The 26,714-nt window shown below is 52.1% G+C and overlaps 1 protein-coding gene across 1 annotated transcript in view; it reads right to left on the bottom strand.

Annotated features, from left to right (window-relative positions):
* znf341 (zinc finger protein 341) overlaps window positions 1-19,774 on the bottom strand; it is a 49,772-nt gene extending 29,998 nt beyond the window's left edge. The window contains exons 1-5 of the mRNA XM_070896409.1: window positions 19,711-19,774; window positions 9,750-9,860; window positions 6,769-6,962; window positions 4,801-4,953; window positions 503-694 (exon numbers count right to left, since the gene is read on the bottom strand). Of these exons, the coding sequence (XP_070752510.1) occupies window positions 503-694; window positions 4,801-4,953; window positions 6,769-6,962; window positions 9,750-9,860; window positions 19,711-19,741 (681 nt within the window). The 5' untranslated portion in view covers window positions 19,742-19,774. The remainder of the gene's footprint in view (window positions 1-502; window positions 695-4,800; window positions 4,954-6,768; window positions 6,963-9,749; window positions 9,861-19,710) is intronic.
* Between the last annotated feature and the right edge of the window lie 6,940 nt (window positions 19,775-26,714).

Raw genomic sequence — 26,714 nt, 5'->3', positions numbered from 1 at the left:
GCGAGGGCTCGGTGCGTGCCCGGCGAGGGCTCGGTGCGTGCATGATGAAGGCTCGGTGCGTGCCCGGCGAGGGCTCGGTGCGTGCATGATGAAGGCTCGGCGAGGGCTCGGCGCGTGCCCGGCGAGGGCTCGGTGCGTGCCCGGCGAGAGCTCGGTGTGTGCCTGATGAGGGCTCGGCGAGGGCTCGGTGTGTGCCCGGCGAGGTGCTCGGTGCGTGCCCGGCGAGGGCTCGGTGTGTGCCCGGTGCGTGCCCGGCGAGGACTCGGTGTGTGCCCGGCGAGGGCTCGGTGCGTGCCCGGCGAGGGCTCGGTGTGTGCCCGGTGCGTGCCCGGCGAGGGCTCGGTGTGTGCCCGGCGAGGGCTCGGTGTGTGCCCGGCGAGGGCTCGGTGTGTGCCCGGTGCGTGCCCGGCGAGGGCTCGGTGTGTGCCCGGTGCGTGCCCGGCGAGGGCTCGGTGTGTGCCCGGCGAGGTGCTCGGTGCGTGCTCGGCGAGGGGATGGGTACCTGGATTTGGTGAAAGTGCTGCATTGCCAGCGACTGTCCCTCGGAAGAGTTCCCGTTCATCGAGGCCAGCGTGCTGTAGACCTGGACCACCGCGTTCCCGTTGGAGCTGGGCTGGACCTGCGGAGTCATGGCGGGCGGCGGGGGCGGGGGAGGGGAGATGTACGAGGCCCCCGGGTGCATGTTATGACTGCTCTGCAGAACAGAGTTAAAAACACACAGAGGAAAACCAATCGATTATTTTAAAAAGGCACAACTTACAACCAACATCCCCGGCCGGGCACCTTGAGGTCCCGCGCACCACGCACACGCAGAAACCAAATGGGCCGCGCAGCCCGCTACACAGAACACTGCTTACAACCTCTCCCGACTTTGTCCCAAACTAACGGGACCACAGGGATTTCTCAGGAAAAATCACTGGACGGACTAGGACCCAGGTCCATCAGCAACCCTTCTACCATCCTGGGAGTCGCCTGATACAACGATGTGTTGACTAAACATGGCAATCAAATATTGGCCTTGGAGGGAGCGCAGCATAGGTTTACCAGAATAACACCCGGACTTCAGGGGTTACATTACGAGAAGGGATTTTGAAGTTTTCAGGATATTAAGGGGAACAGATAGGGTAGACAGAGAGAGACTATTCCCGCTGGTTGGGGAGTCTAGGATGAGGGAGCACAGTTTAAATATTAGAGCCAGACCTTTCAGGAGTGAAATTAGGAAACACCTCTACACACAAAGGGTGGGAGAGGTTTGGAACTCTCTTCCGCAAACGGCAATTAACGCTGGGTCAATTGTCAATTTTAAATGGGAGATTGATAGCTTTCTGTTAACCAAAGGTGTTGTGGGATATGGGGCAAAGGCGGGTATACGGAGTTAGGTCGCAGATCAGCCAAGATCACACTGAATGGTGAAACAGGCTCGAGGGGCTGAATGGCCTCCTGTTCCTACCATCCATGAGTGAGTCTACCACAGACCCAGACATGAGGTGAGGAAAACCCCCTCCCCCTCCCCCCCCCAGTGGGGGAGAGCTTTGGGAACCCCGGGTCCACAGTCACCCGTTTTCCCCCCCTCCCCCCCCCGAGCTCGCTACACTCACCACACGTCACGTTGCAAATTACTCACATACCGATGCTCAAAATGTTATTTTCTTAAAACAATCGAATTTGTGTTTGAATGAATCGATAGTGACTTCTTCCACTCTCCCTCGGGAGCCTGTTCCAGAGATTGACCATGTGCCCACTGAAATACTCTGGTCACGCTGTATCGCCCCAGGAGGCCCACCCAGCTCCCAAATCTCAGTGCGGGCAGCTTGGAGACGGGGTGTAACCCCCTCCCCCCGAACCAAGAGGGCGACAACGCTCAGGGTCATTCTCAACTCGTTGAAAGTGACGCACCGCCCATTGGAGAAATCGCCGCAATCACCTGGAAATGAGAATGGGCCCGTTTGCCATTGCAGTTCCACTCCCCGGCTGGCAATCAGCATCACCGTGACCTGACTGTCGGGGGACGAGGAACAGCAGGAGGCCATTCAGCCCCTTGAGCATGTTCCATTCAATCAGATCACGGCTGATCTGGACCTCAACTCCATTCACCCGCTTTGCTCCTGTTCCCTGCGATACCCAACAAACAGCGACCTCAGTCCGCTCAGCTCCGATTGTCCCTCACTATTCACAACCCTTCAAGGTGAGCGAGTTCCAGATCACCACCACCCTTTGAGAGAAAATGCTTCCCGATTTCTCTCCGAGACAGTCTGGCTCTCTTCCCCCACTCCCTCATCTCTGTCTCCCCGTCTCTCTCTCTCTCCCCGTCTCACCCCATCTGTCTCTCTGTCTCTGTGCCCCCTTTTACTCTCTCTCTCTCTCTCTCTCTCCCCGTCCGTCCCTCTCTCTCTCTCTCTCTCTCTCTCGCCCCGTCTCTCTTCTCTCTCTCCCCCGTCTCTCTCTCCCCCCGTCTCTCTCTCCTCTCTCTTCCCCGTCTCTCTCTCTCCCCCCCCCCCGTCTCTCTCTCTTCCACCTCTCTCTCTCTCCCCCCCCTCTCTCCGTCTCTCTCTCTCTCTCTCTCTCCCCCCCCCTCTCCCCGTCTTTCTCTCTCTCTCTCCCCCTCTTTCTCTCTCTCTCTCCCCCTCTCTCCCCGTTTCTCTCTCTCTCTCTCTCCCCCCGTCTCTCTCCCTCTCTCTCCCTCTCCCCGTCTCTCTCTCTCTCTCGCTCTCCCTCTCCCTCCCTCCCTCCGTCCGTCTCTCTCTCTCTCCCTCCGTCTCTCTCTCTCTCCCTCCGTCTCTCTCTCTCTCTCTCCCCCCCCGTCTCTCTCTCTCTCTCTCTCTCTCCCCGTCTCTCTCTCTCTCTCTCTCTCCCCGTCTCTCTCTCTCCCCGTCTCTCTCTCTCTCTCTCTCCCCCCCCCCGTCTCTCTCTCTCCCCCCCCGCTCTCTCTCTCTCCCCCCCCCGTCTCTCTCTCTCCCCCCCCGTCTCTCTCTCTCTCTCTCCCCCCCGTCTCTCTCTCTCTCTCTCCCCCCCGTCTCTCTCTCTCTCTCTCCCCCGTCTCTCTCTCTCTCTCTCCCCCCCGTCTCTCTCTCTCTCTCTCCCCCCCCGTCTCTCTCTCTCCCCCCCGTCTCTCTCTCTCTCTCTCTCCCCCATCTCTCTCTCTCCTCCCGTCTCTCTCTCTCTCTCCCCCCCGTCTCTCTCTCTCTCCCTCCCTCCGTCTCTCTCTCTCTCCCTCCCTCCGTCTCTCTCTCTCTCTCCCTCCCTCCGTCTCTCTCTCTCTCCCTCCGTCTCTCTCTCCCCCCCCGTTCTCTCTCTCTCTCTCTCTCTCTCCCCCCGTCTCTCTCTCTCTCTCTCCCCCTTCTCTCTCTCTCTCTCCCTTCTCTCTCTCTCTCTCCTTCTCTCTCTCTCTCTCTCTCTCTCTCCCCCTCTCTCCCCTCTCCCCCCCATCTCTCTCTCTCTCTCTCTCTCTCCTTCCCTCCCCGTCTCTCTCTCTCTCTCTCTCCCCCCGTCTCTCTCTCTCTCTCCCCCCGTCTCTCTCTCTCTCCCCCGTCTCTCTCTCTCTCTCTCTCTCTCTCTCTTCCCCCCCACCCCGTCTCTCTCTCTCTCTCTCTCCCCCCCCGCTCTCTCTCTCTCTCTCTCTCTCCCCCCCCGTCTCTCTCTCTCTCTCTCTCTCCCCCCGTCTCTCTCTCTCTCTCTCTCCCTCCGTCTCTCTCCCGTCTCTCCCTCCCTCTCTCTCTCTCCCCCTCCCTCTCTTCACCCCCCCCCCCCCCCACTCCCTCCCTCGCTTTCCTGTGGTGTCACCATCCATGCTCCCAAACCAAAAGGCAGCAAACTGATAATCCCACAGCCCCGGCCTCCCAGTCCAGGGATGTAAAATCGAGATCTTGGTTCAGTCTCGACCGCTGTCTTTACGCTTTCCAGAGATTCCCCCCCACCCATGCCCCGTCCTCCCTTGTGCCCCCCCCCCCCCACCACAGAGGAACTGAGGCCAACAGTCACCCTCCATCGGAGACCGGTTAATTCCTTGGCTCGCCGCCGATCCCACCCCCCGGCAGTGAGTGTGGGGTATATGTGAGTGTGGGGTATATGTGAGTGTGGGGTATATGTGAGTGTGGGTGTGGGGTATATGTGAGTGTGGGGTATATGTGAGTGTGGGGTATATGTGAGTGTGGGGTATATGTGAGTGTGGGGTATATGTGAGTGTGGGTGTGGGGTATATGTGAGTGTGGGTGTGGGGTATATGTGAGTGTGGGTGTGGGGTATATGTGAGTGTGGGTGTGGGGTATATGTGAGTGTGGGGTATATGAGTGTGAATGTGGGGTATATGGGAGTGTGAGTGTGGGGTATATATGAGTGTGAGTGTGGGGTATATGGGAGTGTGAGTGTGGGGTATATGTGAGTGTGGGGTATATGTGAGTGTGGGGTATATGAGTGTGAGTGTGGGGTATATGGGAGTGTGAGTGTGGGGTATATGTGAGTGTGGGTGTGGGGTATATGTGAGTGTGAGGTATGTGAGTGTGGGTGTGGGGTATATGTGAGTGTGGGTGTGGGGTATATGTGAGTGTGGGTGTGGGGTATATGTGAGTGTGGGTGATATGTGAGTGTGGGTGTGGGGTATATGTGAGTGTGGGTGTGGGGTATATGTGAGTGTGGGTGTGGGGTATATGTGAGTGTGGGTGTGGGGTATATGTGAGTGTGAGGTATATGAGTGTGAGTGTGGGGTATATGTGAGGTTGGGTGTGGGGTATATGTGAGTGAGAGTGTGAGTGTGGGGTATATGTGTTTCTGTATGTGTGTGTGGCGCCCCCTGGTGGCACGTACCTGCACGGGCGGCTGCATGGCCGACATGGACTGATCGAGGGAGGTGAAGGTTGACATGGCCGACATCAGCACTTCATCGCTGACAATGATGTTCCCTTGTACCAGAGCCTGTGTGACCGGGGAATGAGGCACGGTGATATACGTGGACACTTGCTGGACAACAGGGGAGAAAGAAAATGAGAAGGGGGGGGGGGGGGCGAAAGAGAAATCCAGTTAATGTCCGCGGCCACACAGACCCCCAGCACCCCCAGCACCATCGTGGCAGTCACTCAGCACTCTCCCACACACAGCCATCTCCCCCATGTGTGCAGCACCCTTACATCACAAACACTGCTCCCCTCGCACTCAACACCCCCCACAAACTGAAATACGACGCAAGGACGGACTTACATTTATATAGCGCCTTTCGCCACGTCCCATCAGGACGCCTCAAAAGCGCTTTACAGCCGATAGAGTACTTTTTGTAGTCACTGTTGTAATGTGGGAAAGGCAGCAGCCAACATGCGCACAGCAAGCTCCCACAAACAGCAATGTGATAATGACCAGAGACCGATACAGCACAGGAGGCCGCCATTCGGCCCATCGTACCTGTGCCGGCTCTGTGAAAGAGCGATCCCATTAGTCCCACTCCCCTGCTCTTTCCCCATAGCCCTGAAAATGTTTCCTTTTCAAGTATTTATCCAGTTCCCTTTTGAAAGTTTCTGCTGAATCTGCTTCGCCCAGATCACAACAACTCCGACAACAAAAAGATAAATGACCAGATAATCTGCTTTTGTTATGTTGGTTGAGGGATAAATATTGGCCCCAGGACATCGGGGATAACGTCCCTGATCTTTTACATCCACCTGAGGGGGCAGACTGGGCCTCGCTTTAATGTCTGACCGAAGGTGCGGCACTCCCTCAGTACTGCCCCTCCGACAGTGCGGCGCTCCCTCAGTACTGCCCCTCCGACAGTGCGGGGCTCCCTCAGTACTGCCCCTCCGACAGTGCGGCACTCCCTCAGTACTGCCCCTCCGACAGTGCGGCGCTCCCTCAGTACTGCCCTCCGACAGTGCGGCGCTCCCTCAGTACTGCCCCTCTGACAGTGCAGCGCTCCCTCAGTACTGCCCCTCCGACAGTGCTGCACTCCCTCAGTACTGTCCCTCTGACAGTGCGGCGCTCCCTCAGTACTGCCCCTCTGACAGTGCGGCGCTCCCTCAGTACTGCCCTCCGACAGTGCGGCGCTCCCTCAGTACTGCCCTCCGACAGTGCGGCGCTCCCTCAGTACTGCCCCTCCGACAGTGCGGCGCTCCCTCAGTACTGCCCTCCGACAGTGCGGCGCTCCCTCAGTACTGCCCCTCTGACAGTGCAGCGCTCCCTCAGTACTGCCCCTCCGACAGTGCTGCACTCCCTCAGTACTGTCCCTCTGACAGTGCGGCGCTCCCTCAGTACTGCCCCTCTGACAGTGCGGCGCTCCCTCAGTACTGCCCTCCGACAGTGCGGCGCTCCCTCAGTACTGCCCTCCGACAGTGCGGCGCTCCCTCAGTACTGCCCCTCCGACAGTGCGGCGCTCCCTCAGTACTGCCCCTCTGACAGTGCAGCGCTCCCTCAGTACTGCCCCTCCGACAGTGCTGCACTCCCTCAGTACTGTCCCTCTGACAGTGCGGCGCTCCCTCAGTACTGCCCCTCTGACAGTGCGGCGCTCCCTCAGTACTGCCCGTCCGACAGTGCGGCGCTCCCTCAGTACTGCACAGGGAGTGTCAGCCTAGATTTTTGTGCTCAGGTCCCTGGAGTGAGACTTGAACCCACAACATTCTGACTCCGAGGCGAGAGTGCTGCCCACTGAGCCACAGGAAGCACTATTTAGGAACAAAACCACCAGAACCGACACACCAACACCGGGCAAAGAAACAAACCTCCCGCCCAGTTACCAGCTCAGACTGTTGCCCCCACGCTCCCCTCCCCGATGTTAGGCCCTTCCCACTTTACCTGTCGGCTGATGGGCTGTGGCTGCGGCACCGTGGTCATGGAGGGGATGGGGGTGTAGGTGTTGCTGGGTGCCAGGGAGACGGAGGCCAGCGATGGGATGTTGCCCTGACACTGGTCCCGCTTGTGTGAGATGAACCCTTGTAGCGAGTTGAACTGTTTCTTGCACTTTCCACACAGAAACACGTCGTCCTCATCTGAGGGGGGGGGGGGGGGGGGGGGAAAGAGAGAGAGAGTGAGAGAGAGAGAGGTGGGGGGGGGGGTGAGGGGGAGGGTTAGGGAGGGGAGGAGGGGGTTAGGGAGGGGAGGAGGGGGGTTAGGGAGGGGAGGAGGGGGGTTAGGGAGGGGAGGGGGGGGTTAGAGAGGGGAGGAGGGGGTTAGGGAGGGGAGGAGGGGGTTAGGGAGGGGAAGCGGGGGTTAGGGAGGGGAGGGGGGGTTAGGGTGGGGAGGGGGGGTTCGGGAGGGGAGGGGGGGTTAGAGAGGGGAGGGGGGGGTTAGAGAGGGGAGGGGGGGTTAGAGAGGGGAGGGGGGGGTTAGAGAGGGGAGGGGGGTTAGAGAGGGGAGGAGGGGGTTAGGGAGGGGAGGAGGGGGTTAGGGAGGGGAGGAGGGGGTTAGGGAGGGGAGGGGGGGTTAGGGTGGGGAGGGGGGGTTCGGGAGGGGAGGGGGGGTTAGAGAGGGGAGGAGGGGGTTAGGGAGGGGAGGCGGAGGTTAGAGAGGGGAGGAGGGGGGTTAGGTTAGGGAGGGGAGGAGGGGGGTTAAGTTAAGGAGGGGAGGGGGAGGGTTAGGGAGGGGAGGGGGAGGGTTAGTGAGGGGAGGGGGAGGGTTAGGGAGGGGAGGGGGAGGGTTAGGGAGGGGAGGGGGAGGGTTAGGGAGGGGAGGAGGGGGTTAGGGAGGGGAGGAGGGGGGTTAGGTTAGGGAGGGGAGGGGGAGGGTTAGGGAGGGGAGGGGGAGGGTTAGGGAGGGGAGGGGGAGGGTTAGTGAGGAGGGGGGTTAGGTTAGGGAGGGGAGGGGGAGGGTTAGGGAGGGGAGGGGGAGGGTTAGGGAGGGGAGGGGGAGGGTTAGTGAGGAGGGGGGTTAGGTTAGGGAGGGGAGGGGGAGGGTTAGGGAGGGGAGGGGGAGGGTTAGGGAGGGGAGGAGGGGGGTTAGGTTAGGGAGGGGAGGGGGAGGGTTAGGGAGGGGAGGGGGAGGGTTAGTGAGGGGAGGGGGAGGGTTAGGGAGGGGAGGGGGAGGGTTAGGGAGGGGAGGGGGAGGGTTAGTGAGGGGAGGGGGAGGGTTAGGGAGGGGAGGAGATGGGGGTTGGGTGAAATCAATCTCTGGCAGTAGAGAATCATCGCTCGTTTTCATAGAATCGTAGAATCATCATCACAGACAGTCCCTCGTATCCACGCCAAAAAGGGATGAGTTCACAGGTGTTTCAATGAATCGTAGAACGATACAGCACAGGAGGCCATTCGGCCCATCATGCCTGTACCGGCTCTTTACTCCCACCACCCCGCTCTTTCCCCACAGCCCTGAAAATGTTTCCCCGTTTCAAGTATTTATCTAATTCCCTGTTTGAAAGTTATTGAATCTGCTCCCACCGCCCTTTCAGGCAGCGCGTTCCCGATCACAACAACTCGCTGCGTTTTCACGCCCAATCTCCCCCGGTTCACGTTTCTGTGGACTGGCGCTCGACTCCCGGTCACCCATAGACCACTGCTCCCCCGCTGACTCTCACTGGGCATCGATCCCTGGAGGTTTCTCCCTCCCCCGCACACACACTCATCCAGAGAACATCGGCTGTCCACGGCAGGCATGAGCACAGCAGCCTCCTCCGAGGCTGCCTCACCGGGACCCTCCAGCCGGGGGGTGGGGTCACTGCCCACCAATACCTGAGGTCTTGCCTTTAACTAACGACTAGTGTCCCTGGACTGGAGCAGGGCTCCCGATATCACCCAGTGCAGCAGACTGATGAGCAACCCCGGACCGCGAACATTCACTGCACATCCCGGACCTGGGCTTGGAGTTGGATCTTTACTAATGGGTCTGGGGAAAGTTTCAGGCCTCAAACCCAAGCTCCAATAGGGAGGAACATTGCCCGGAGATCACTCAGGAGCCAAGTCCCCAGAGAACGTCCTCCAGACCTGCTGTACTTTTATGCCTGTTTCTGACTACTCCATTTTTGATCGGGGTCGAGGAGCAGTGAGAGATCGGGGCCCAGGAGAGGCGAGGGCCCAGGGGCAGCACGGGCCAGCCCACACTGCAATCTACGGATAGTAGGAGCATGCGTGCACACTAGGTCCGTGCAGCAGAGCTTGGTCTCCCGTCGTCCTGGGTAACCCTTGCCACTGGACCAAGACCTAGCTCTGTCAAGCCCGTGTGGTGGCTGGTGTGCAACGGCCACCCCACGTTAAAACAATCCACGCACAGGCGTCTTCCACCCTTCAGGATGTAGTTCTGGATCTAGAATATCAGGTCCCTCATTGAAACACCTGTGAACTCATCCCTTTTTGGTGTGGAATTGGGTCATCCTCGATACGAGGGACTGCCAAATACTAATAATACTATAATTTTATACAATGTGTCCCGGTACTCGGATGTTCTTCCCAATGTGCTCCCAGATTGGCCTCTCTCCACCCCCGCCCTCCAACCCTCCCCCGCCCCCAAACCCTCCCCCAAACCCTCCAACCCTCAAACCCGCCCCCGCCCTCTAATCAGCCAGAAGTTCAGACTAGCGAGTCAACGCTCGATATATTTTACCATCAATCCAACACCAACCCCCAGAGTCTGAGGGGCTCGGTCCGTAAGTGTTTTTTTTTTAAATTGATTCTTGGCCTGTAGATGACCATCCATTTTACTGGGGACTCAACGGCTTAAAGGCCATTTCACAGGGCAGTTCAGAGTCAGCCACGTAGGTGTGGGACAGGAGTCACACATAGGCCCAGACCGGGCAAGGACGGCAGGTTTTTTCCCCCGAGAGCATGACTCAAAACAACACAACTCACCCATGCTTGGCTGTATGTTGTTGTTAGTTACTCCGTGTGCCGATGGGTCTGTCACAGATCCCTGGCTGTCCAGCAGGGACTGCACTGCCAACACAGTCTGGTTGTCCATTCCTGTGGGGGGAAAACATTCAAAATAAGTGGAAGTCATCAACTTAAACCTTCACCTCTGAAGAACCACGAGATGAACATAAGTACATAAGAAATAGGAGCAGGAGTAGGCCATACGGCCCCTCGAGCCTGTTCCGCCATTCAATAAGATCATGGCTGATCTGATCTGATCAGCTCCACTTCCCTGCCCGCTCCCCATAACCCCTTATTGTTTAAGAAACTGTCTATTTCTGTCTTAAATTTATTCAATGTCCCAGCTTCCACAACTCTCTGAGGCAGTGAATTCCACAGATCCACAACCCTCAGAGAAGAATTTTCTCCTCATCCCAGTTCTAAATGGGATGAGGAGAAATTCTAAGATCATGCCCTCTAGTTCTAGTCTCCCCCATCAGTGGAAACATCCTCTCTGCATCCACCTTGTCAAGCCCCCTAATTCGATAAGATCACCTCTCATTCTTCTGAATTCCAGTGAATAGAGACCCAACCCACTCAACCCTTCCTCATGTCAACCCCCTCATCCCCGGAATCAACCGAGTGAACCTTCTCTGAACTGCCTCCAAAACAAGTATATCCTTTCGTAAATATGGAAACCAAAACTGCACGCAGTATTCCAGGTGTGGCCTCACCAATACCCTGTAACACCAATAACAAGACTTCCGTGCTTTTATACTCCATCCCCTTTGCAATAAAGGCCAAGATACCATTGGCCTTCCTGATCACTTGCTGTACCTGCATACTATCCTTTTGTGTTCCTAACACAGATGTTGCTGCACACAGGGAGGTTAAAGTAACAGTGACCTCAGTCTTTATTAAAACACTCCAGAGTGAGTAACAGGCCTTAGCGGTCGGCTTATATACAGTGCTCCCAAGGGATGCTGGGATCCCTTGGGACTTCAGGGGATGAGCTCCCTGGTGGCGGAACATGGGAGTGCATGCTTTACAGATACACAACATCACTCCCCTCCAAAGTCAAAGTGAAAACTATTTACAAGGTGAGGTGGTCGGGAGCCTTTCTCTCCCTGGTGGACCGCCTCGGTACAAATGTCTGTTCTGGTGTGTTGGCTGTGCCCTCGCTGGGCTGGCGTGTTGTTGGCCCTGCAGGGCTGCTGGGTGAGCCTGGCCTTGCTGGGCTGTTGGGCGTGATGGGTTCGATTTCCTGGTCCGGAGTGGTGTCGTTGATCCTTTTGGGTGTGTGTTGTGGGCTCGAAAAAGGTGGTATCTGCTGTGGGTTGTTCAGGGCAGTCTGTGAACCACAGCCTCGTTTGGTCCAGGTGCTTTCTGCAAATTTGTCCATTGTCTAGTTTGACTACAAACACCCTACTCCCTTCTTTAGCTATCACCGTGCCCGCGATCCACTTGGGCCCATGTCCATAGTTTAGCACATACACAGGGTCATTCAGATCAATTTCCCGTGACACAGTGGCGCGACCATCGTTTACATTTTGTTGCTGCCGCCTGCTCTCTACCTGATCATGCAGGTTGGGGTGAACCAGCGAGGGTCTGGTTTTAAGTGTCCTTTTCATGAGTAGCTCAGCCGGGAGCACCCCTGTGAGTGAGTGGGGTCTCGAGCGGTAGCTGAGCAGTACTCGGGACAGGCTGGTTTGGAGTGAGCCTTCTGTGACTCATTTAAGGCTCTGTTTGATTGGTGTACTGCCCGCTCTGCCTGCCCATTGGAGGCTGGTTTAAACGGGGCCGAGGTGACATGTTTGATCCCATTGCGGGTCATGAATTCTTTAAATTCGGCACTGGTGAAACATGGCCTGTTGTCACTGACCAGTATGTCAGGCAGGCCATGGGTGGCAAACATGGCCCTCAGGCTTTCAATGGTGGCGGTGCTTCCCGACATTATTTCACATTCAATCCATTTTGAAAAAGCATCCACCACCAAAAGGAACATTTTACCGAGAAACGGGCCCTCATAGTCGACATGGATCCTCGACCATGGTCTGGAGGGCCAGGACCCCAAACTTAGTGGTGCCTCTCTGGGCGCTTTGCTCAACTGAGCACATACGCTGCATTGCCGTACACAGGACTCTAAGTCAGAGTCAATACCGGGCCACCACACGTGGGATCTGGCTATCGCTTTCATCATTACTATACCCGGGTGTGTGCTGTGGAGATCCGAGATGAACGTCTCCCTGCCCTTTTTTGGTAGCACTACGCGGTTACCCCACAACAGGCAGTCTGCCTGAATGGACAGCTCGTCCTTTCGCTGCTGGAGCGGCTTGATAGGCTCTTGCATTTCAACGGGGATGCTGGCCCATCTCCCATGCAGTACAGTTTTTTTTACTAGGGACAGCAGAGGATCTTGGCTGGTCCAAGTCCTAATCTGGCAGGCCGTGACAGGTGATTTATCATTTCCAAACGCTTCCATGACCATCAACAAGTCTGCGGGCTGCGCCACCATCAAGAAGTTTGCAGGCTGTGCCATTTCCACCCCCGTGGTGGGCAATGGTAGCCGACTGAGAACATCCGCACAGTTCTCGGTGCCTGGCCTGTGGCGGATGGTATAGTTATACGCTGATAGTGCGAGTGCCCACCTTTGTATGCGGGCTGAGGCGTTAGTATTTATCTCCTTGTTTTCAGCGAACAGCGATATGAGGGGCTTGTGATCGGTTTCCAGCTCAAATTTGAGGCCAAACAGATACTGATGCATTTTCTTTACCCCGAATACACACGCTAATGCCTCTTTCTCAATCATGCTGTAGGCCCTCTCGGCCTTAGACAAGCTCCTGGAAACATAGGCGACAGGTTGCAACTTCCCCGCAATGTTAGCTTGTTGTAATACACACCCGACTCCGTACGACGACGCATCACATGCTAGCACAAGTCTTTTACACGGGTTATACAATACAAGCAGCTTGTTGGAGCATAAATTGTTTCTGGCTTTCTCAAAAGCAATTACTTGTTTTTTTTCCCCCATACCCAGTTCTCACCTTTGCGCAATAACACATGTAGGGGCTCTAAGAGGGTGCTTAACCCCGGTAGGAAGTTACCAAAATAGTTGAGGAGTCCCATGAACGACCGCAGCTCCGTGACATTCTGTGGCCTGGGCGCATTCCTGATAGCCTCTGCCTTGGTGTCTGTGGGCCGAATGCCATCCGCCGCGATCTTTCTCCCCAAAAATTCCACTTCTGTTGCCATGAAGAAGCATTTCGACCTCTTCAGCCGCAGTCCTACGCGATCCAGTCGCTGGAGGACCTCCTCCAGGTTTTGTAGGTGCTCGACGGTGTCCCGACCCGTGATCAATATGTCGTCCTGAAAGACCACCATGTGTGGTACCGACTTGAGTAGGCTCTCCATGTTTCTCTGGAAGATTGCTGCAGCCGACCGAATTCCAAACGGGCATCTGTTGTAGATGTACAGTCCCTTGTGCGTGTTGATGCAGGTGAGGCCCTTCGAAGATTCCTCCAGCTCCTGTGTCATGTAGGCCGAAGTCAGATCGAGCTTGGTGAACGTGTTGCCTGCTGCCAGCGTCGCAAATAGGTCGTCTGCCTTAGGTAGCGGGTATTGGTCCTGTAGCGAGAAACGATGAATAGTTACTTTATAATCGCCGCAAATCCTGACCGTGCCATCACTTTTGAGTACTGGAATAATCGGGCTGGCCCACTCGCTGAATTCCACTGGGGAGATGATGCCCTCGTGTTGCAGCCTGTCCAGCTCGATTTCCACTCTCTCCCTCATCATGTGAGGTACCGCTCGCGCCTTGTGGTGAATGGGCCGTGCCTCTGGGACCAAGTGGATCCGCACCTTCGCCCCGGAAAAGTTTCCAATGCCTGGCTCAAAAAGGGAAGGAAATTTGTTAAGAACCTGGGTACATGAGGCCTCATCGATATGTAATAGCGCTCGGATGTCATCCCAGTTCCAGCGGATTTTGTCCAGCCAGCTCCTTCCAAGCAGTGTGGGGCCATCGCTCAGGACAATCCAGAGTGGCAGTTTGTGCACCGTGCCCTCGTAGGTGACCTTGACCATGGCGCTGCCCAGGACAGTGATAAGCTCTTTGGTGTACGTTCTCAGTTTCGTGTGGATGGGGCTCAGGGCTGGTCTAAATGCCTTGTTGCACCACAGTCTCTCAAACATCTTTTTACTCATGATGGATTGGCTAGCGCCAGTGTCCAGTTCCATGGCTACGGGTAAGCCATTCAATTTTACATTTAGCATTATAGGTGGACATTTCGTCGAAAATGTGTGCACCCCATGTACCTCAGCATCTGCCTCCTCTCTCTGAGGCTCGAAATTGCTTTGATCCACCATGGACCGATCTTCCTCTGCCACATGGTGGTTAGCAGGTTTTGCAGAGCTTGCAGATCGTCTGCAAGCTCGTTGGAGGTGCCCCATTGTTCCACAGCTCTTGCAAACATACCCTTTGAAGCGGCATGAATAGGCTGAATGGAAGCCTCCACAACGCCAACAAGGTGTGAATTGCCTTGCATTCATCCTTTGTTGGGACTCTGAGTCATCTGGCTCACTTGAGGCCTGCTGGCAGTTGCAGACTCGTGGTTTCTGCCCTGTACATTTCTGCTCGCAAACACAGTTTCAGTTAATTTATGAACATTGCTAGCACTTGTGTGCTGAGAGATTTGTTTGGTGTTATCACTGGTGGACATAAACGCCTGTGCTATTGCAATGGCCTTACTGAGGGTCGGTGTCTCTACATTCAAAAGTTTTCGTAGGATGGTCTCGTGGCCAATGCCCAGTACAAAAAAGTCTCTGAGCATTTGCTCCAGGTGGCCATCAAACTCACATTGTGCTGCAAGTCGCCTTAGCTCGGCGACGTAGCTCGCCACTTCCTGACCTTCAGATCGCTGGCACATGTAAAACCGATACCTCACCATCAGCACGCTCTCCCTCGGGTTACGATGCTCCCGAACCAGTGTACACAGGTCCTCATACAACTTATCTGTGGGTTTCATCGGAGCCAGAAGATTCTTCATGAGGCTGTAGGTCGGTGTCCCGCAGACTGTGAGGAGGACCGCTCTCCTTTTTGCAGTGCTTCCTTCTCCGTCCAGCTCGTTGGCTACAAAGTACTGGTCTAGCCGTTCGACATAGGCTTCCCAGTCCTCACCCTCCGAGAACTTCTCCAGGATGCCCACAGTTTGCTGCATCTTTGCGTTGGATTCGTGTACTCGTCGCCAGTTGTTGTGTTCCTAACGCAGATGAGACTGCTCACAGGGAGGTTAAAGTAATAGTGACCTCAGTCTTTATTAAGACACTCCAGAGTGAGGAACAGGCCTTAGGGGCCGGCTTATATACAGTGCCCCCAAGGGATGCTGGGATCCCTTGGGACTTCAGGGGATGAGCTCCCTGGTGGCGGAACATGGGAGTGTATGCTTTACAGATACACAACACTATCCTTCTGTGTTTCATGCACAAGTACCCCCAGTCCCGCTGTACTGCAGCACTTTGCAATCTTTCTCCATTCAAATAACAACTTGATCTTTGATTTTTTTCTGCCAAAGTGCATGACCTCACACTTTCCAACATTATACTCCATCTGCCAATTTTTTGCCCACTCACTTAGCCTGTCTATGTCCTTTTGCAGGTTTTTTGTGTCCTCCTCACACATTGCTTTTCCTCCCATCTTTGTATCGTCAGCAAACTTGGCCACGTTACACTCAGTCCCTTCTTCCAAGTCGTTAATATAGATTGTAAATAGTTGGGGTCCCAGCACTGATCCCTGCGGCACCCCACTAGTTACTGATTGCCAACCCGAGAATGAACCATTTATCCCGACTCTCTGTTTTCTGTTAGTTAGCCAATCCTCTATCCATGCTAATATATTACCCCCAACCCCATGAACTTTTATCTTGTGCAGTAACATTTTGTGTGGCACCTTGTTAAATGCCTTCTGGAAGTCCAAATACACCACATCCACTGGTTCCCCTTTATCCACCCTGTTCGTTACATCCTCAAAGAATTCTAGCAAATTTGTCAAACATGACTTCCCCTTCATAAATCCATGCTGACTCTGCCTGACCTAATTTTGCTTTTCCAAATGTCCTGTTACTGCTTCTTTAATAATGGACTCCAACATTTTCCCAACCACAGATGTTAGGCTAACTAGTCTATAGTTTCCTGCTTTTTGTCTGCCCCCTTTTTTTAAATAGGGGTGTTACATTTGCAGTTTTCCAATCTGCTGGTACCTCCCCAGAATCCAGGGAAGTTTTGTAAATTACAACCAATGTATCCACAATCCCTGCCGCTACTTCTCTTAAGGCCCTAGGATGCAAGCCATCAGGTCCAGGGGATTTATCTGCCTTTAGTCCCATTATCTTACTGAGTACCACCTCCTTAATGATTGTGATTGTGTTAAGTTCCTCCCCCCCCATAGCCCCTTGACTATCCACTGTTGGGATATAGTTAGTGTCCTCTACCGTAAAGACTGATACAAAATATTTGTGGCGCTACTCACATCGATTCAAGGGGGCGCTGACCCGGGGTTTGGGGAGGGAGATGGAGGAAAACTCTATCAACAACTTGCTTTTAATGTTGTAAGAACGTCCCAAAGTGCTTCACAGGAGCAATTATCAAAACAAAATTTAATACTGAGGCACATTAGGACAGGTGACTAAAACTTGGTCAAAGAGGCAGGTTTAAGGAGCGTCTTAAAGGAGGAGCGAGGTGGAGAGGTTTAGGGAGGGAATTCCAGAGCTTAGGGCCCAGGCTGCTGAAGGCACGGCCACCAATGGTGGAGCGATGAAAATCAGGGACACGCAAGATACCAGAATTGGAGGAGCGCGGAGATCGCGGAAGGTTGTAGGGCTGGAACAATCGGACTGTGCCCGCGGAGGAATCAGGCACCTGGCACCCAATGGCACCAAGTCGAGTGTCGAACGGGGCCAGACAGCAAACTAGGCTTTACTCATCATATTTGTACCAACACATCTGCGGAAGTCAAACGCAGATCATTACTGCGTGTGTCGGTTGCCTCACTTTACTTCCAACACCGGTGACAGGTCTCCATCCAGCACCTCCCAAACCGCGACCTCTACCACCGAGAGGGACAAGGGCAGCAGGCGCATGGGAAACACCACCAGCTCCACGTTCCCCTCCAAGTCACACACCATCCTGACTTGGAAATATATCGGCCGTTCCTTCATCGTCGCTGGGTCACAATCCTGGAACTCCCTCCCTAACAACATGTGGGAGCACCTTCACCACACGGACTGCAGCGGTTCAAGAGAGAACATTTAACTTTTTTTTTGTCAGACAAGCCGCCTGAATGAAGATGATGACCCGTGATTGGATCCCGGTTCAGCAACATCTCGATTTTAAAATGTTCATCCTTGTTTCCCAGTCGATCCATGGCTTCGCCCCCCCACCCCATATATCTCAGTAATCTCCTCCAGCCGCACCCCCCTCCCCCCGATATCTGGCCTCTCGAGCATCCCCCACTTCCTTCTCCCCACCATCGGCGGCTGTGCCTTCAGCTGCCGAGGCCCCAAGCTCTGGAATTCCCTCCCTGCCCTTTCGATCTCCCTCCTGCTTTAAGATGCTCCTTAAAACCTACCTCTATGACCAAGTTTATGAATCACCTGCACGGATATCTGCTGATGTGGCATTCATGATTTTAATCGCTCCACCATTATTTATCCCTCAAGCATCATTAAACAACAGATTACCTGGTCAGTATCACATTGCTGTGTGTGGGAGCTTGCTGTGCACAAAGCGGCTGCTGTGTTTCCCACATTATAACAGTGACTACATTTTGTTAAAGCACTTCATTGGCTGTAAAGCACTTTGGGACATCCGGTGGTTCTGAAAGGCGCTATATAAATGCAAGTCTTTACTTTTTAAATGTTGTACCTTCCTTGCTCCAGTTAATTCGTTTAAACTAATGCCGGGATATAATTGTAAAATGTTTGTTACTGAACTCGTAATCTACAGGCCTTGGTCTAACAATCCTGAAACGGGAATTCAAATCCCAGCATGGCAGCTTCAGAATTAAAATTCAGGATTTAAAAAAAAGTTGGTCTCAGTAAAATTGTCCATGAAGCTGTTGGATTGTTGTAAAAACCCAACTGGTTGACTAACGTCCCTTCAGCAACAAATACCACAGGGACCTGGATATGTACTTAAAGAGCCGTGACTTACAGAGTCTGCTGGAAGGTGGGATTAGGCTGGGTAGCTCTTTATCGATCGGCACCGACACAATGGGCCGAATGGCCTCCTTCTGTCTCGTAATTTTTTTCTATGACTAACACCCTGCATTTATATAGCGCCTTTAACGTAGTAAAACGTCCCAAGGTGCTTCACAGCTGCCTGTTGTCCTCACCCGGCCTGGTCTCCATCCGGGGTGGGGGAGGAATTAATATTTCTGGTCCAGACCCTTTCGTCAGAACGAGCAAAAAGCCCCATCGAAGGGGTTCTGGACCCAAGGGGTTCTCTCCACCCCACAGGGTTAGAAACATAGAAACATAGAAAATAGGTGCAGGAGTAGGCCATTCGGCCCTTCTAGCCTGCACCGCCATTCAATGAGTTCATGGCTGAACAGTCAACTTCAGTACCCCATTCCTGCTTTCTCGCCATACCCCTTGATTCCCCTAGTAGTAAGGACTTCATCTAACTCCTTTTTGAATATATTTAGTGAATTGGCCTCAACAACTTTCTGTGGTAGAGAATTCCACAGGTTCACCACTCTCTGGGTGAAGAAGTTTCTCCTCATCTCGGTCCTAAATGGCTTACCCCTTATCCTTAGACTGTGACCTCTGGTTCTGGACTTCCCCAACATTGGGAACATTCTTCCTGCATCTAACCTGTCTAACCCCATCAGAATTTTAAATGTTTCTATGAGGTCCCCTCTCAATCTTCTGAACTCCAGTGAATACAAGCCCAGTTGATCCAGTCTTTCTTGATAGGTCAGTCCCGCCATCCCGGAAATCAGTCTGGTGAACCTTCGCTGCACTCCCTCAATAGCAAGAATGTCCTTCCTCAAGTTAGGAGACCAAAACTGTACACAATACTCCAGGTGTGGCCTCACCAAGGCCCTGTACAACTGTAGCAACACCTCCCTGCCCCTGTACTCAAATTGTCTCTTCCCCCCCTTGCCCGCCCCCCGCTATGGGGTTCTGCCCCCAGAATACATACAACATAAGTAGAAAATAGGTGGAGCAGGCCATTCGGCCCTTCGAGCCTGCACCACCATTCAGTAAGATCACGTAAACCATGTAAAGAATGTCAACCAATCGCTACATTTACTGCCTCTGTTCTACCCACCCCGTGTTCTGGGCACTTTCTGACTTTAGTGCCGGCTTCCCTTGTCACATTTTAACATAAAAATAACATTGACACAAGATGCAGCAGTCTTTATCCCACAAGCTGTCCTGTGGCCCAGCATTTGACATCTTGCTGCATCAATTTGCACATCTCACCAATTAATTGCTGAACGTATATGGCTCTGTATAATGCCTATTTAAATGCAGCATTTGCAATGGAAGCCTGTGAGTGAGCAGAGAGCTGGGACTCTGCCTAGTTTTTTTTTTAAAAAAGCCTCTCTGGCTTTTCCAACAAGCCCTGACCCTCCTGCCATCTTTCATCATTCCCTTTGCTCTGGGAGCTGCTGTTCCAGAGCTTCTCCCCCCCCCGGGAAAGCAGCTCCGCGCCCGCCTGGGAAACGCTTCCGCCTGCCCAGCAGCGAAGCCTCAACCCTCCATTGGATGTGCAGGGGGCACGGGCAATAACAACATTTGCAGAACAATAAGTTTCCTGCCCTTTGTTCCGCTCGAGGCATTGCAATAGAAAGATAAAATTACAATCGTGTTGCATGCAAAGGCAGAGGATCCAAATGCAAAATGCAAAATGCAAAATGCAAAGGGTGGTGGTGGGGGGGGGGGGGAATATTGCATTTTACTACCTGCCAACGCCTCGAAAATTGCTTGCGCCATCTTGGAGCTTCTCTGTTGTGTTTTGAGGCTGGGACGATGGGAAATGGAGAGGGCAAAAAAAAATCCATCCCCGGTGCAAGGATCGGCGAGTCCACCAGAGGGAGCTGGCGGTCCACGAACCAGCCGGGGCTGCACTGGGCCGGGGACGCCTGCAGGGGGGGCTCGCCACCACTGCACTGGGAGACAACTTTGCATTCTTTTTGAGAATAATTTCAGATTTCAAAAGTAAAACACCACCAAGCACAGCCTCCCCCCCCTCCCCAGCTCCCAAATCTGGAATTAGGGTGACCTAATAGAGGTCTTTAAAATTATGAAAAGTTTTGATGGAGTGGATACAGAGAGAGAGAGAGAGTGTTTCCACTTGTGGAGAAGAGCACAACTAGAGGCCGTCGATATAAGATAGTCACCAAGAAATCTAATAGGGAATTCAGAGGAAACTTCTTTACCCGGAGGGTGACGTGAATGTGGAACAGGGAGGGGTTGAAGCTAATAGTATCGATGCATTTAAGGGGAGGTTCGACAAGCATATCAGGGAGAAGGGAATAGAGGGCTATGCTGATAGATTTAGATGAGGAAAGACGGGAGGAGCCTCGAGTGGAGCATATGGACTGGTTGGGCCACCCATTGGTGGCCGTGCCTTCTGTTGCCTGGGCCCCAAGCTCTGGAATTCCCTGCCTAAACCTCTCCGCCTCTCTCTCCTCCTTTAAGACGTTCTTTAAAACCTACCTCTTTGACCCAGCTTTTGGTCATTTGCCCTCAGTTCTGTTTATGCGGCCCGGTGTCAAATTTGTGTCTTATAACACTCCCGTGAAGCACCTTGGGATGTTTTACTACATTAAAGGTGCAATTTAAATGCAAGTTGTTGTTGTTGTAGACGCAGAAACCCTCATCGCTTTTAGAAAGTACTTGGATGTGCACTTGAAATGCCCTAACCGACAGGGCTACGGATCTAGAGCTGGAAAGTGGGATTGGGCTGGATAGCTCTTTGTCGGCCGGCACAGACAAAATGGGTCAAATGGCCTCCTTCCGTGCTGTAAATTTCTATGATTCTAACTGACCCCAAAACATCAGGGCCGAACAAGCTCCCTGGGAAGCACCCCCCCGACCCTTGGCCTGCATCCCTCCCAGTCCAAACAACCTGATGTTGTCATACATTCGCCTGTCCCCAAGCACCTGTGTATTTAGGGGTAGGGTGGTTATCTTACTGGACTAATCCATAGGCCTGGACTAATGAGACACAAGTTCAAATCTCACCATAGCAGCTGGGGAATTTAAATTCAATTAAATAAAATCTGGAATAAAGAGCTAGTATCAGTAATGGTGACTTCATGCACTATGTAAAGAGTGTAGACTCTCATAAACTATGTGATTCCCTACCTCCATAACCACCGCTCTCCAAGATCGCTACATTTCTTCAACTCCTGCCCATCCCCCACTTCCTGCAGCCGAGGCTCTAAGCTCTGCAATCGCCTCCTTCAGCCTCTCAGTTGTGGCTCAGTGGGTAGCATTCGCTGGCCTCTGAACCAGAAAGTTGTGAGTTCAAGTCCCACTCCAGAGACTTGAGCACATACATCCAGGCTGACACTCCCAGTGCAGTGCTGAGGGAGTGCTGCACTGTCGGAGCTGCCGTCTTTCAGAAGAGATGTTAAACTGAGGCCCTGTCTGCTCTCTCAGGCGGACTTACAAAAATCACATGGCATTTTTTCGAAGAAGAGCAAGGAGTTCTCCTGGCCTCAAACAACATAACAAAAACAATTTATCTCCTCCACGCTACCCCGAGAATATACCTCAGCCCCAAATTCAGAAGAGCACCTCCTACTGCACTCATGTGGTACTGTATTTGTATTTCCCACTCCAGCCATTCTGAGTCAGATTGCCAATTTGTGCTGTTCCCACGAGGAACAGGACTGCCGCTGCTCAAACATATTTCAATTCGGATCCTTATCTCACGAGAGATTCTCATCCCATCCCTCGGGGACGGCAATTCTGACTGGGTGCGTTCCTAGAGGTTTCATCACATGACCTCCCACCACCCCGCCATTGGTCGCCAGACACGTCCATCCTCACGGTGCCCTGCCAATCAGAGAGCGAACAGACTCTTCATCACTCGATTGGATGATTCTTGGCTGTCCGTCAAACAGCGGTTTTCCTCAACTCCAATACTTTTACAAATGAAAAAAATGCACACATTGGGCCGAAGATTGCAGCCTCGCTGGGTCCGTACGAAATGCGCACAAGGCCTCGCAAAAGCCGGTTCTCAGGGCACGATGCGCCAAAAACCGGCTTTTCCGATCTGTCAAAATTTCTTCTACAAATGTCCGGGAGAAGGACATCTGCGAGGGAGAGATTGGGCTATGTGTCCAGCTCATGTTCAGCGAATGTCCTTCAAACTTTTACGCCTGGTAAAAGCAGGCGCATAGCTTACTTTTACCAGCGTAACACTTTTAAAACATAGAAAAATTTAATTTAATCATTCATTCTTATATTAAAAACCCCATCCATTAAGGTAAGTTTCATTTTAACCCTATTAAAACACTTTTTTTTTTAAATTCAAAAAAATATATATTTTTCTAAAAGAATTTATTTTCAATTAATTTTAAATATGTGAGGGTTTTTTTTTAATTTATTGTACTGGGTTTGGGTATTTTAGGGGGTTTTCTCATTGATAGTAATGGAAGCTCGTACAAACAGAGTTCCCATTTTTATCAATGAGAATACTGCACAGTGATTGGTGGTCCAGGCCCATGTGACTCCAACATGTATGTCCGTACGTGGAAAACAGAGCCCCGTGTGCTGCGCAGCGAATGAAGGCCTCAGGCCTCCAGGAACAACAGGTAGTTTTGTTGATTTTACTTCGGGCCATAGGCGTTTGTACGAAGGAAGCCTCCGACAGCAATTTCCGGCCCATAGTTTACTATCCCTGTGATGTTTCTCCCAGGTCTGTTGCACACAGCAGTGAGCTGGAGATGAATCTTCATTTCTTGGGGACTCGATGACGATCCTGGAGGCTAGGCAACCCTATTCTGGGCTGGATTTGAACAGAGGTCCCAGAGGTCAAAAGCTCGTGATACATTTGAGGGTCACGGACTCAAGTGTACCTGGAGCCATCCGTCCTCACATCTGGCTTTACCACGTCGAGCATTACCATACTTCACACTCCGCAGCCAAAACCACTCATTATTACAAGATTATCCTGGAGGGCAAAGATGGTCTCAGGTTCCTTTCTCCATGACCAATCACCTCACAGTGTGGGCAGCACCCTCACCTCTGAATCAGAAGGTTGTGAGTTCAAGTCCCACTCCGGAGTTTTGAGCACAAACTCTAGACTGACACTCCAGTGCTGCACTGTCGGAGGTGGCTAGAGTAAATGTTAGTGCCTTAGAGGACGAGACCGGGGAATTAGTAATGGGGAACATGGAGATGGCAGAAACTATGAACAAATATTTTGTATCAGTCTTTAAGATAGAGGACACTAACTATATCCCAACAGTGGATAGTCTAGGGGCTATGTGGGGGGGGGGGGGGGGGGAGGAACTTAACACAATCACAATCACTAAGGAGGTGTTACTCAGTAAGATAATGGGACTAAAGGCAGATAAATCCCCTGGACCTGATGGCTTGCATCCTAGGGTCTTAAGAGAAGTAGCGGCAGAGATTGTGGATGCATTGGTTGTAATTTACCAAAATTCCCTGGATTCTGGGGAGGTCCCAGCAGATTGGAAAACTGCAAATGTAACACCCTTATTTAAAAAAAGAGGCAGACAAAAAGCAGGAAACTATAGACCAGTTGGCCTAACAACTGTGGTTGGGAAAATGTTGGAGTCCATTATTAAAGAAGCAGTAACAGGACATTTGGAAAAGCAATTCAGGCAATTCAGCAGAGTCAGCATGGATTTATGAAGGGGAAGTCATGTTTGACAAATTTGCTAGAATTCTTCGAGGATGTAACGAACAGAGTGGATAAAGGGGAACCAGTGGATGTGGTGTATTTGGACTTCCAGAAGGCATTTGACAAGGTGCCACATAAAAGGTTACTGCATAAGATAAAAGATCACAGGATTGGGAGTAATATATTAGCATGGATAGAGGATTGGCTAACAAACAGAAAACAGAGAGTCGGGATAAATGGTTCATTCTCTGGTTGGCAATCAGTAACCAGTGGGGTGCCGCAGGGATCAGTGCTGGGACCCCAACTATTTACAATCTATATTAACAACTTGGAAGAAGGGACTGAGTGTAATGTAGCCAAGTTTGCCGATGATACAAAGATGGGAGGAAAAGCAATGTGTGAGGAGGACACAAAATCTGCAAAAGGACAGACAGGCTAAGTGAGTGGGCAAAAATTTGGCAGATGGAGCATAATGTTGGAAAGTGTGAGGTCATGCACTTTGGCAGTAAAAAATCAAAGAGCAAGTTATTATTTAAAATGGAGAAAAATTGCAAAATGCTGCAGTACAGCGGGACCTGGGAGTACTTGTGCATGAAACATAAAAGGATAGTACGCAGGTAAAGCAAGTGATCAGTAAGGCCAATGGAATCTTGACCTTTATTGCAAAGGGGATGGAGTATAAAAGCAGGGAAGTCTTGCTACAGGTATACAGGGTATTGGTGAGGCCGCACCTGGAGTACTGCGTACAGTTTTGGTTTCCACAGTTACGAAAGGATATACTTGCTTTGGAGGCAGTTCAGAGATGGTTCACTAGGTTGATTCCAGAGATGAGGGGGTTGACTTATGAGGAAAGGTTGAGTCGGTTGGGCCTCTACACAATGGAATTCAGAAGAATGAGAGGTGATCTTATCGAAACGTATAAGATTATGAGGGGGCTTGACAAGGTGGCTGCAGAGAGGATGTTTCCACTGATGGGGGAGACTAGAACTAGAGGGCATGATCTTAGTATAAGGGGTCATCCATTTAAAACTGAGATGAGGAGAAATTTCTTCTCTCAGATGGTTGTAAACCTGTGGAATTCGCTGCCTCAGAGAGCTGTGGAAGCTGGGACATTGAAAAAAATTTAAGACAGAAATAGACAGTTTCTTAAACGATAAGGGGATAAGGGATTATGGGAAGCGGGCAGGGAAGTGGAGCTGAGTCCATGATCAGATCAGCCATGATCGTATTAAATGGCGGAGCAGGCTCGAGGGGCTGTATGGCCTACTCCTGCTCCTATTTCTTATGTTCTTTTGTTTTTATAGGTGCTGTTTTTCGGATGAGACATTAAACCGAGGCCCAGTCTGCTCTCTCATGTGAATGTAAAAGATCCCGTGGCACTATTTCGAAGAAGAGCAGGGGAGTTCTCCCCGGTGTCCTGGTCAATATTTATCCCTCAATCAACATAAGAAAAACAGATTATCTGACCATCATCACATTGCTGTGTGTGGGAGCTTGCTGTGCGCAAATTAGCTGCTGCGTTTCCCACATTACAACAGCGACTACACTTCAAAAGTATTTCATTGGCTGTTCAGTGGTCGTGAAAGGCATTATCCCTAAACCCCTCACCCTTTCCATCGTCATCCCAAACATGAAATGCAAGGAGCACAAGGATTTCATCATTCCCAAGATTGAGACAGTCCATATAGCTGTCTCCCATTTTCTCTTGCCCCTCCTCGTCTCCCAATGGTGCTAGCCTTGAATTACCATCATTCCGCAGTTTCTACCTCACCTTTTCCATCATTTTCCAAACTCAAGAGTGAAATTAGGAAACACTTCTACACACAAAGTGTGGCAGAAGTTTGGAACTCTCTTCCACAAATGATAGTTGATGCTGGGTCAATTGTTAATTATAAATATGAGATTGATAGATTTTGTTAACCAAGGGTATTAAGGGATATGGGCCAAAGACTGGTATATAGAGTTAGGTTGCAGATCCGCCATGACCTCATTGAAAGGCAGAGTAGGCTCAAGTAGGCTAAATGGCCTGTTCCTGTGTTCCAAATTCAGCTTGTCCATGAAACCCACCTCCTGCTTCCTGGATCTTCAGCGTACGCTGCTGGCTGACATTGTACTGGCTTCTCCTCCTCAGGAATCATCCCTCTTGCCTTCAAAGCCACCGTCATTGTCTTCGGCCCATTCCACAAACCCCACTCTACTGCCACTATTCCATCGCCTCCCTCATCACTCTCTTAGGCTTAATCAGACCATTCTTCGCTCTGGCAGAAGTCCTGTTGGATCTTGAGTTCAGTTCCGTACCCCATGTCCTCTCCATCCCAGAGATTGCTAACTTCCACCTATGCCCCTCACTCGCTGAAAATCTCTCACGTGTCTGCATACTCAACTGTTCTGATGCTATCCTTGCTGGTCTCCCATCTTCCACTCTCCATAAACTCCAACCTATCTGAAACTCTGCTGCAAGTATCCTGTCCCACAGTAAGCCCTGCTCATCCATCGTCCTGGTTCTCATTGATCTACACTAGTTCCAAATGCACAGTACATTAAACTTTGATTTCTGATGCTCATTTTCAAATATCTTCCTGGCCTTGTCTTACTCCTATCTCTAATTTAAGGAGAATCCTCTGCAATTTCCTCCAACCTTATAGTGCCCCCTCTTAATTCCTTATCGGTTAAGGGGTTATGGGGAGCAGACGGGGAAGTGGAGCCGAGTCCATGATCGGATCAGCCATGATCGTATTAAATGGCGGAGGAGGCTCGAGGGGCCGTATGGCCTACTCCTGCTCCTATTTCTTATGTTCTGCCTTTTATGCATCTTCCTCTCCTTTCGCCCTTTTGGTGGAAGAGCCTTCAGAGATCTGAGCCTTACTCTCCAGAAGTCCCTCACGCTCTCCATCTCTATAAACTTTCTCAAAACCCATCTTTTCTGACTAAGCTTCTGGTCAGTCCTGCGAATCCCTCCCTTCCCAGTTTGATCATAGAATCATAGAATGGTTACAGCACAGAAGGAGGCTATTCAGCTCGTGCCGGCTCCCTGCAAGAGCACTTCAGCTAGTCCCACTCCCCCATCCTTTCCCCATAGCCCTG

The sequence above is a fragment of the Pristiophorus japonicus genome, chromosome 12 (assembly GCF_044704955.1).
Source record: "Pristiophorus japonicus isolate sPriJap1 chromosome 12, sPriJap1.hap1, whole genome shotgun sequence".
Classification (NCBI taxonomy): Eukaryota; Metazoa; Chordata; class Chondrichthyes; family Pristiophoridae; genus Pristiophorus; species Pristiophorus japonicus.
Note: the sequence above shows the minus strand (reverse complement) of the source record. Positions and strands in the feature narration are given on the sequence as shown.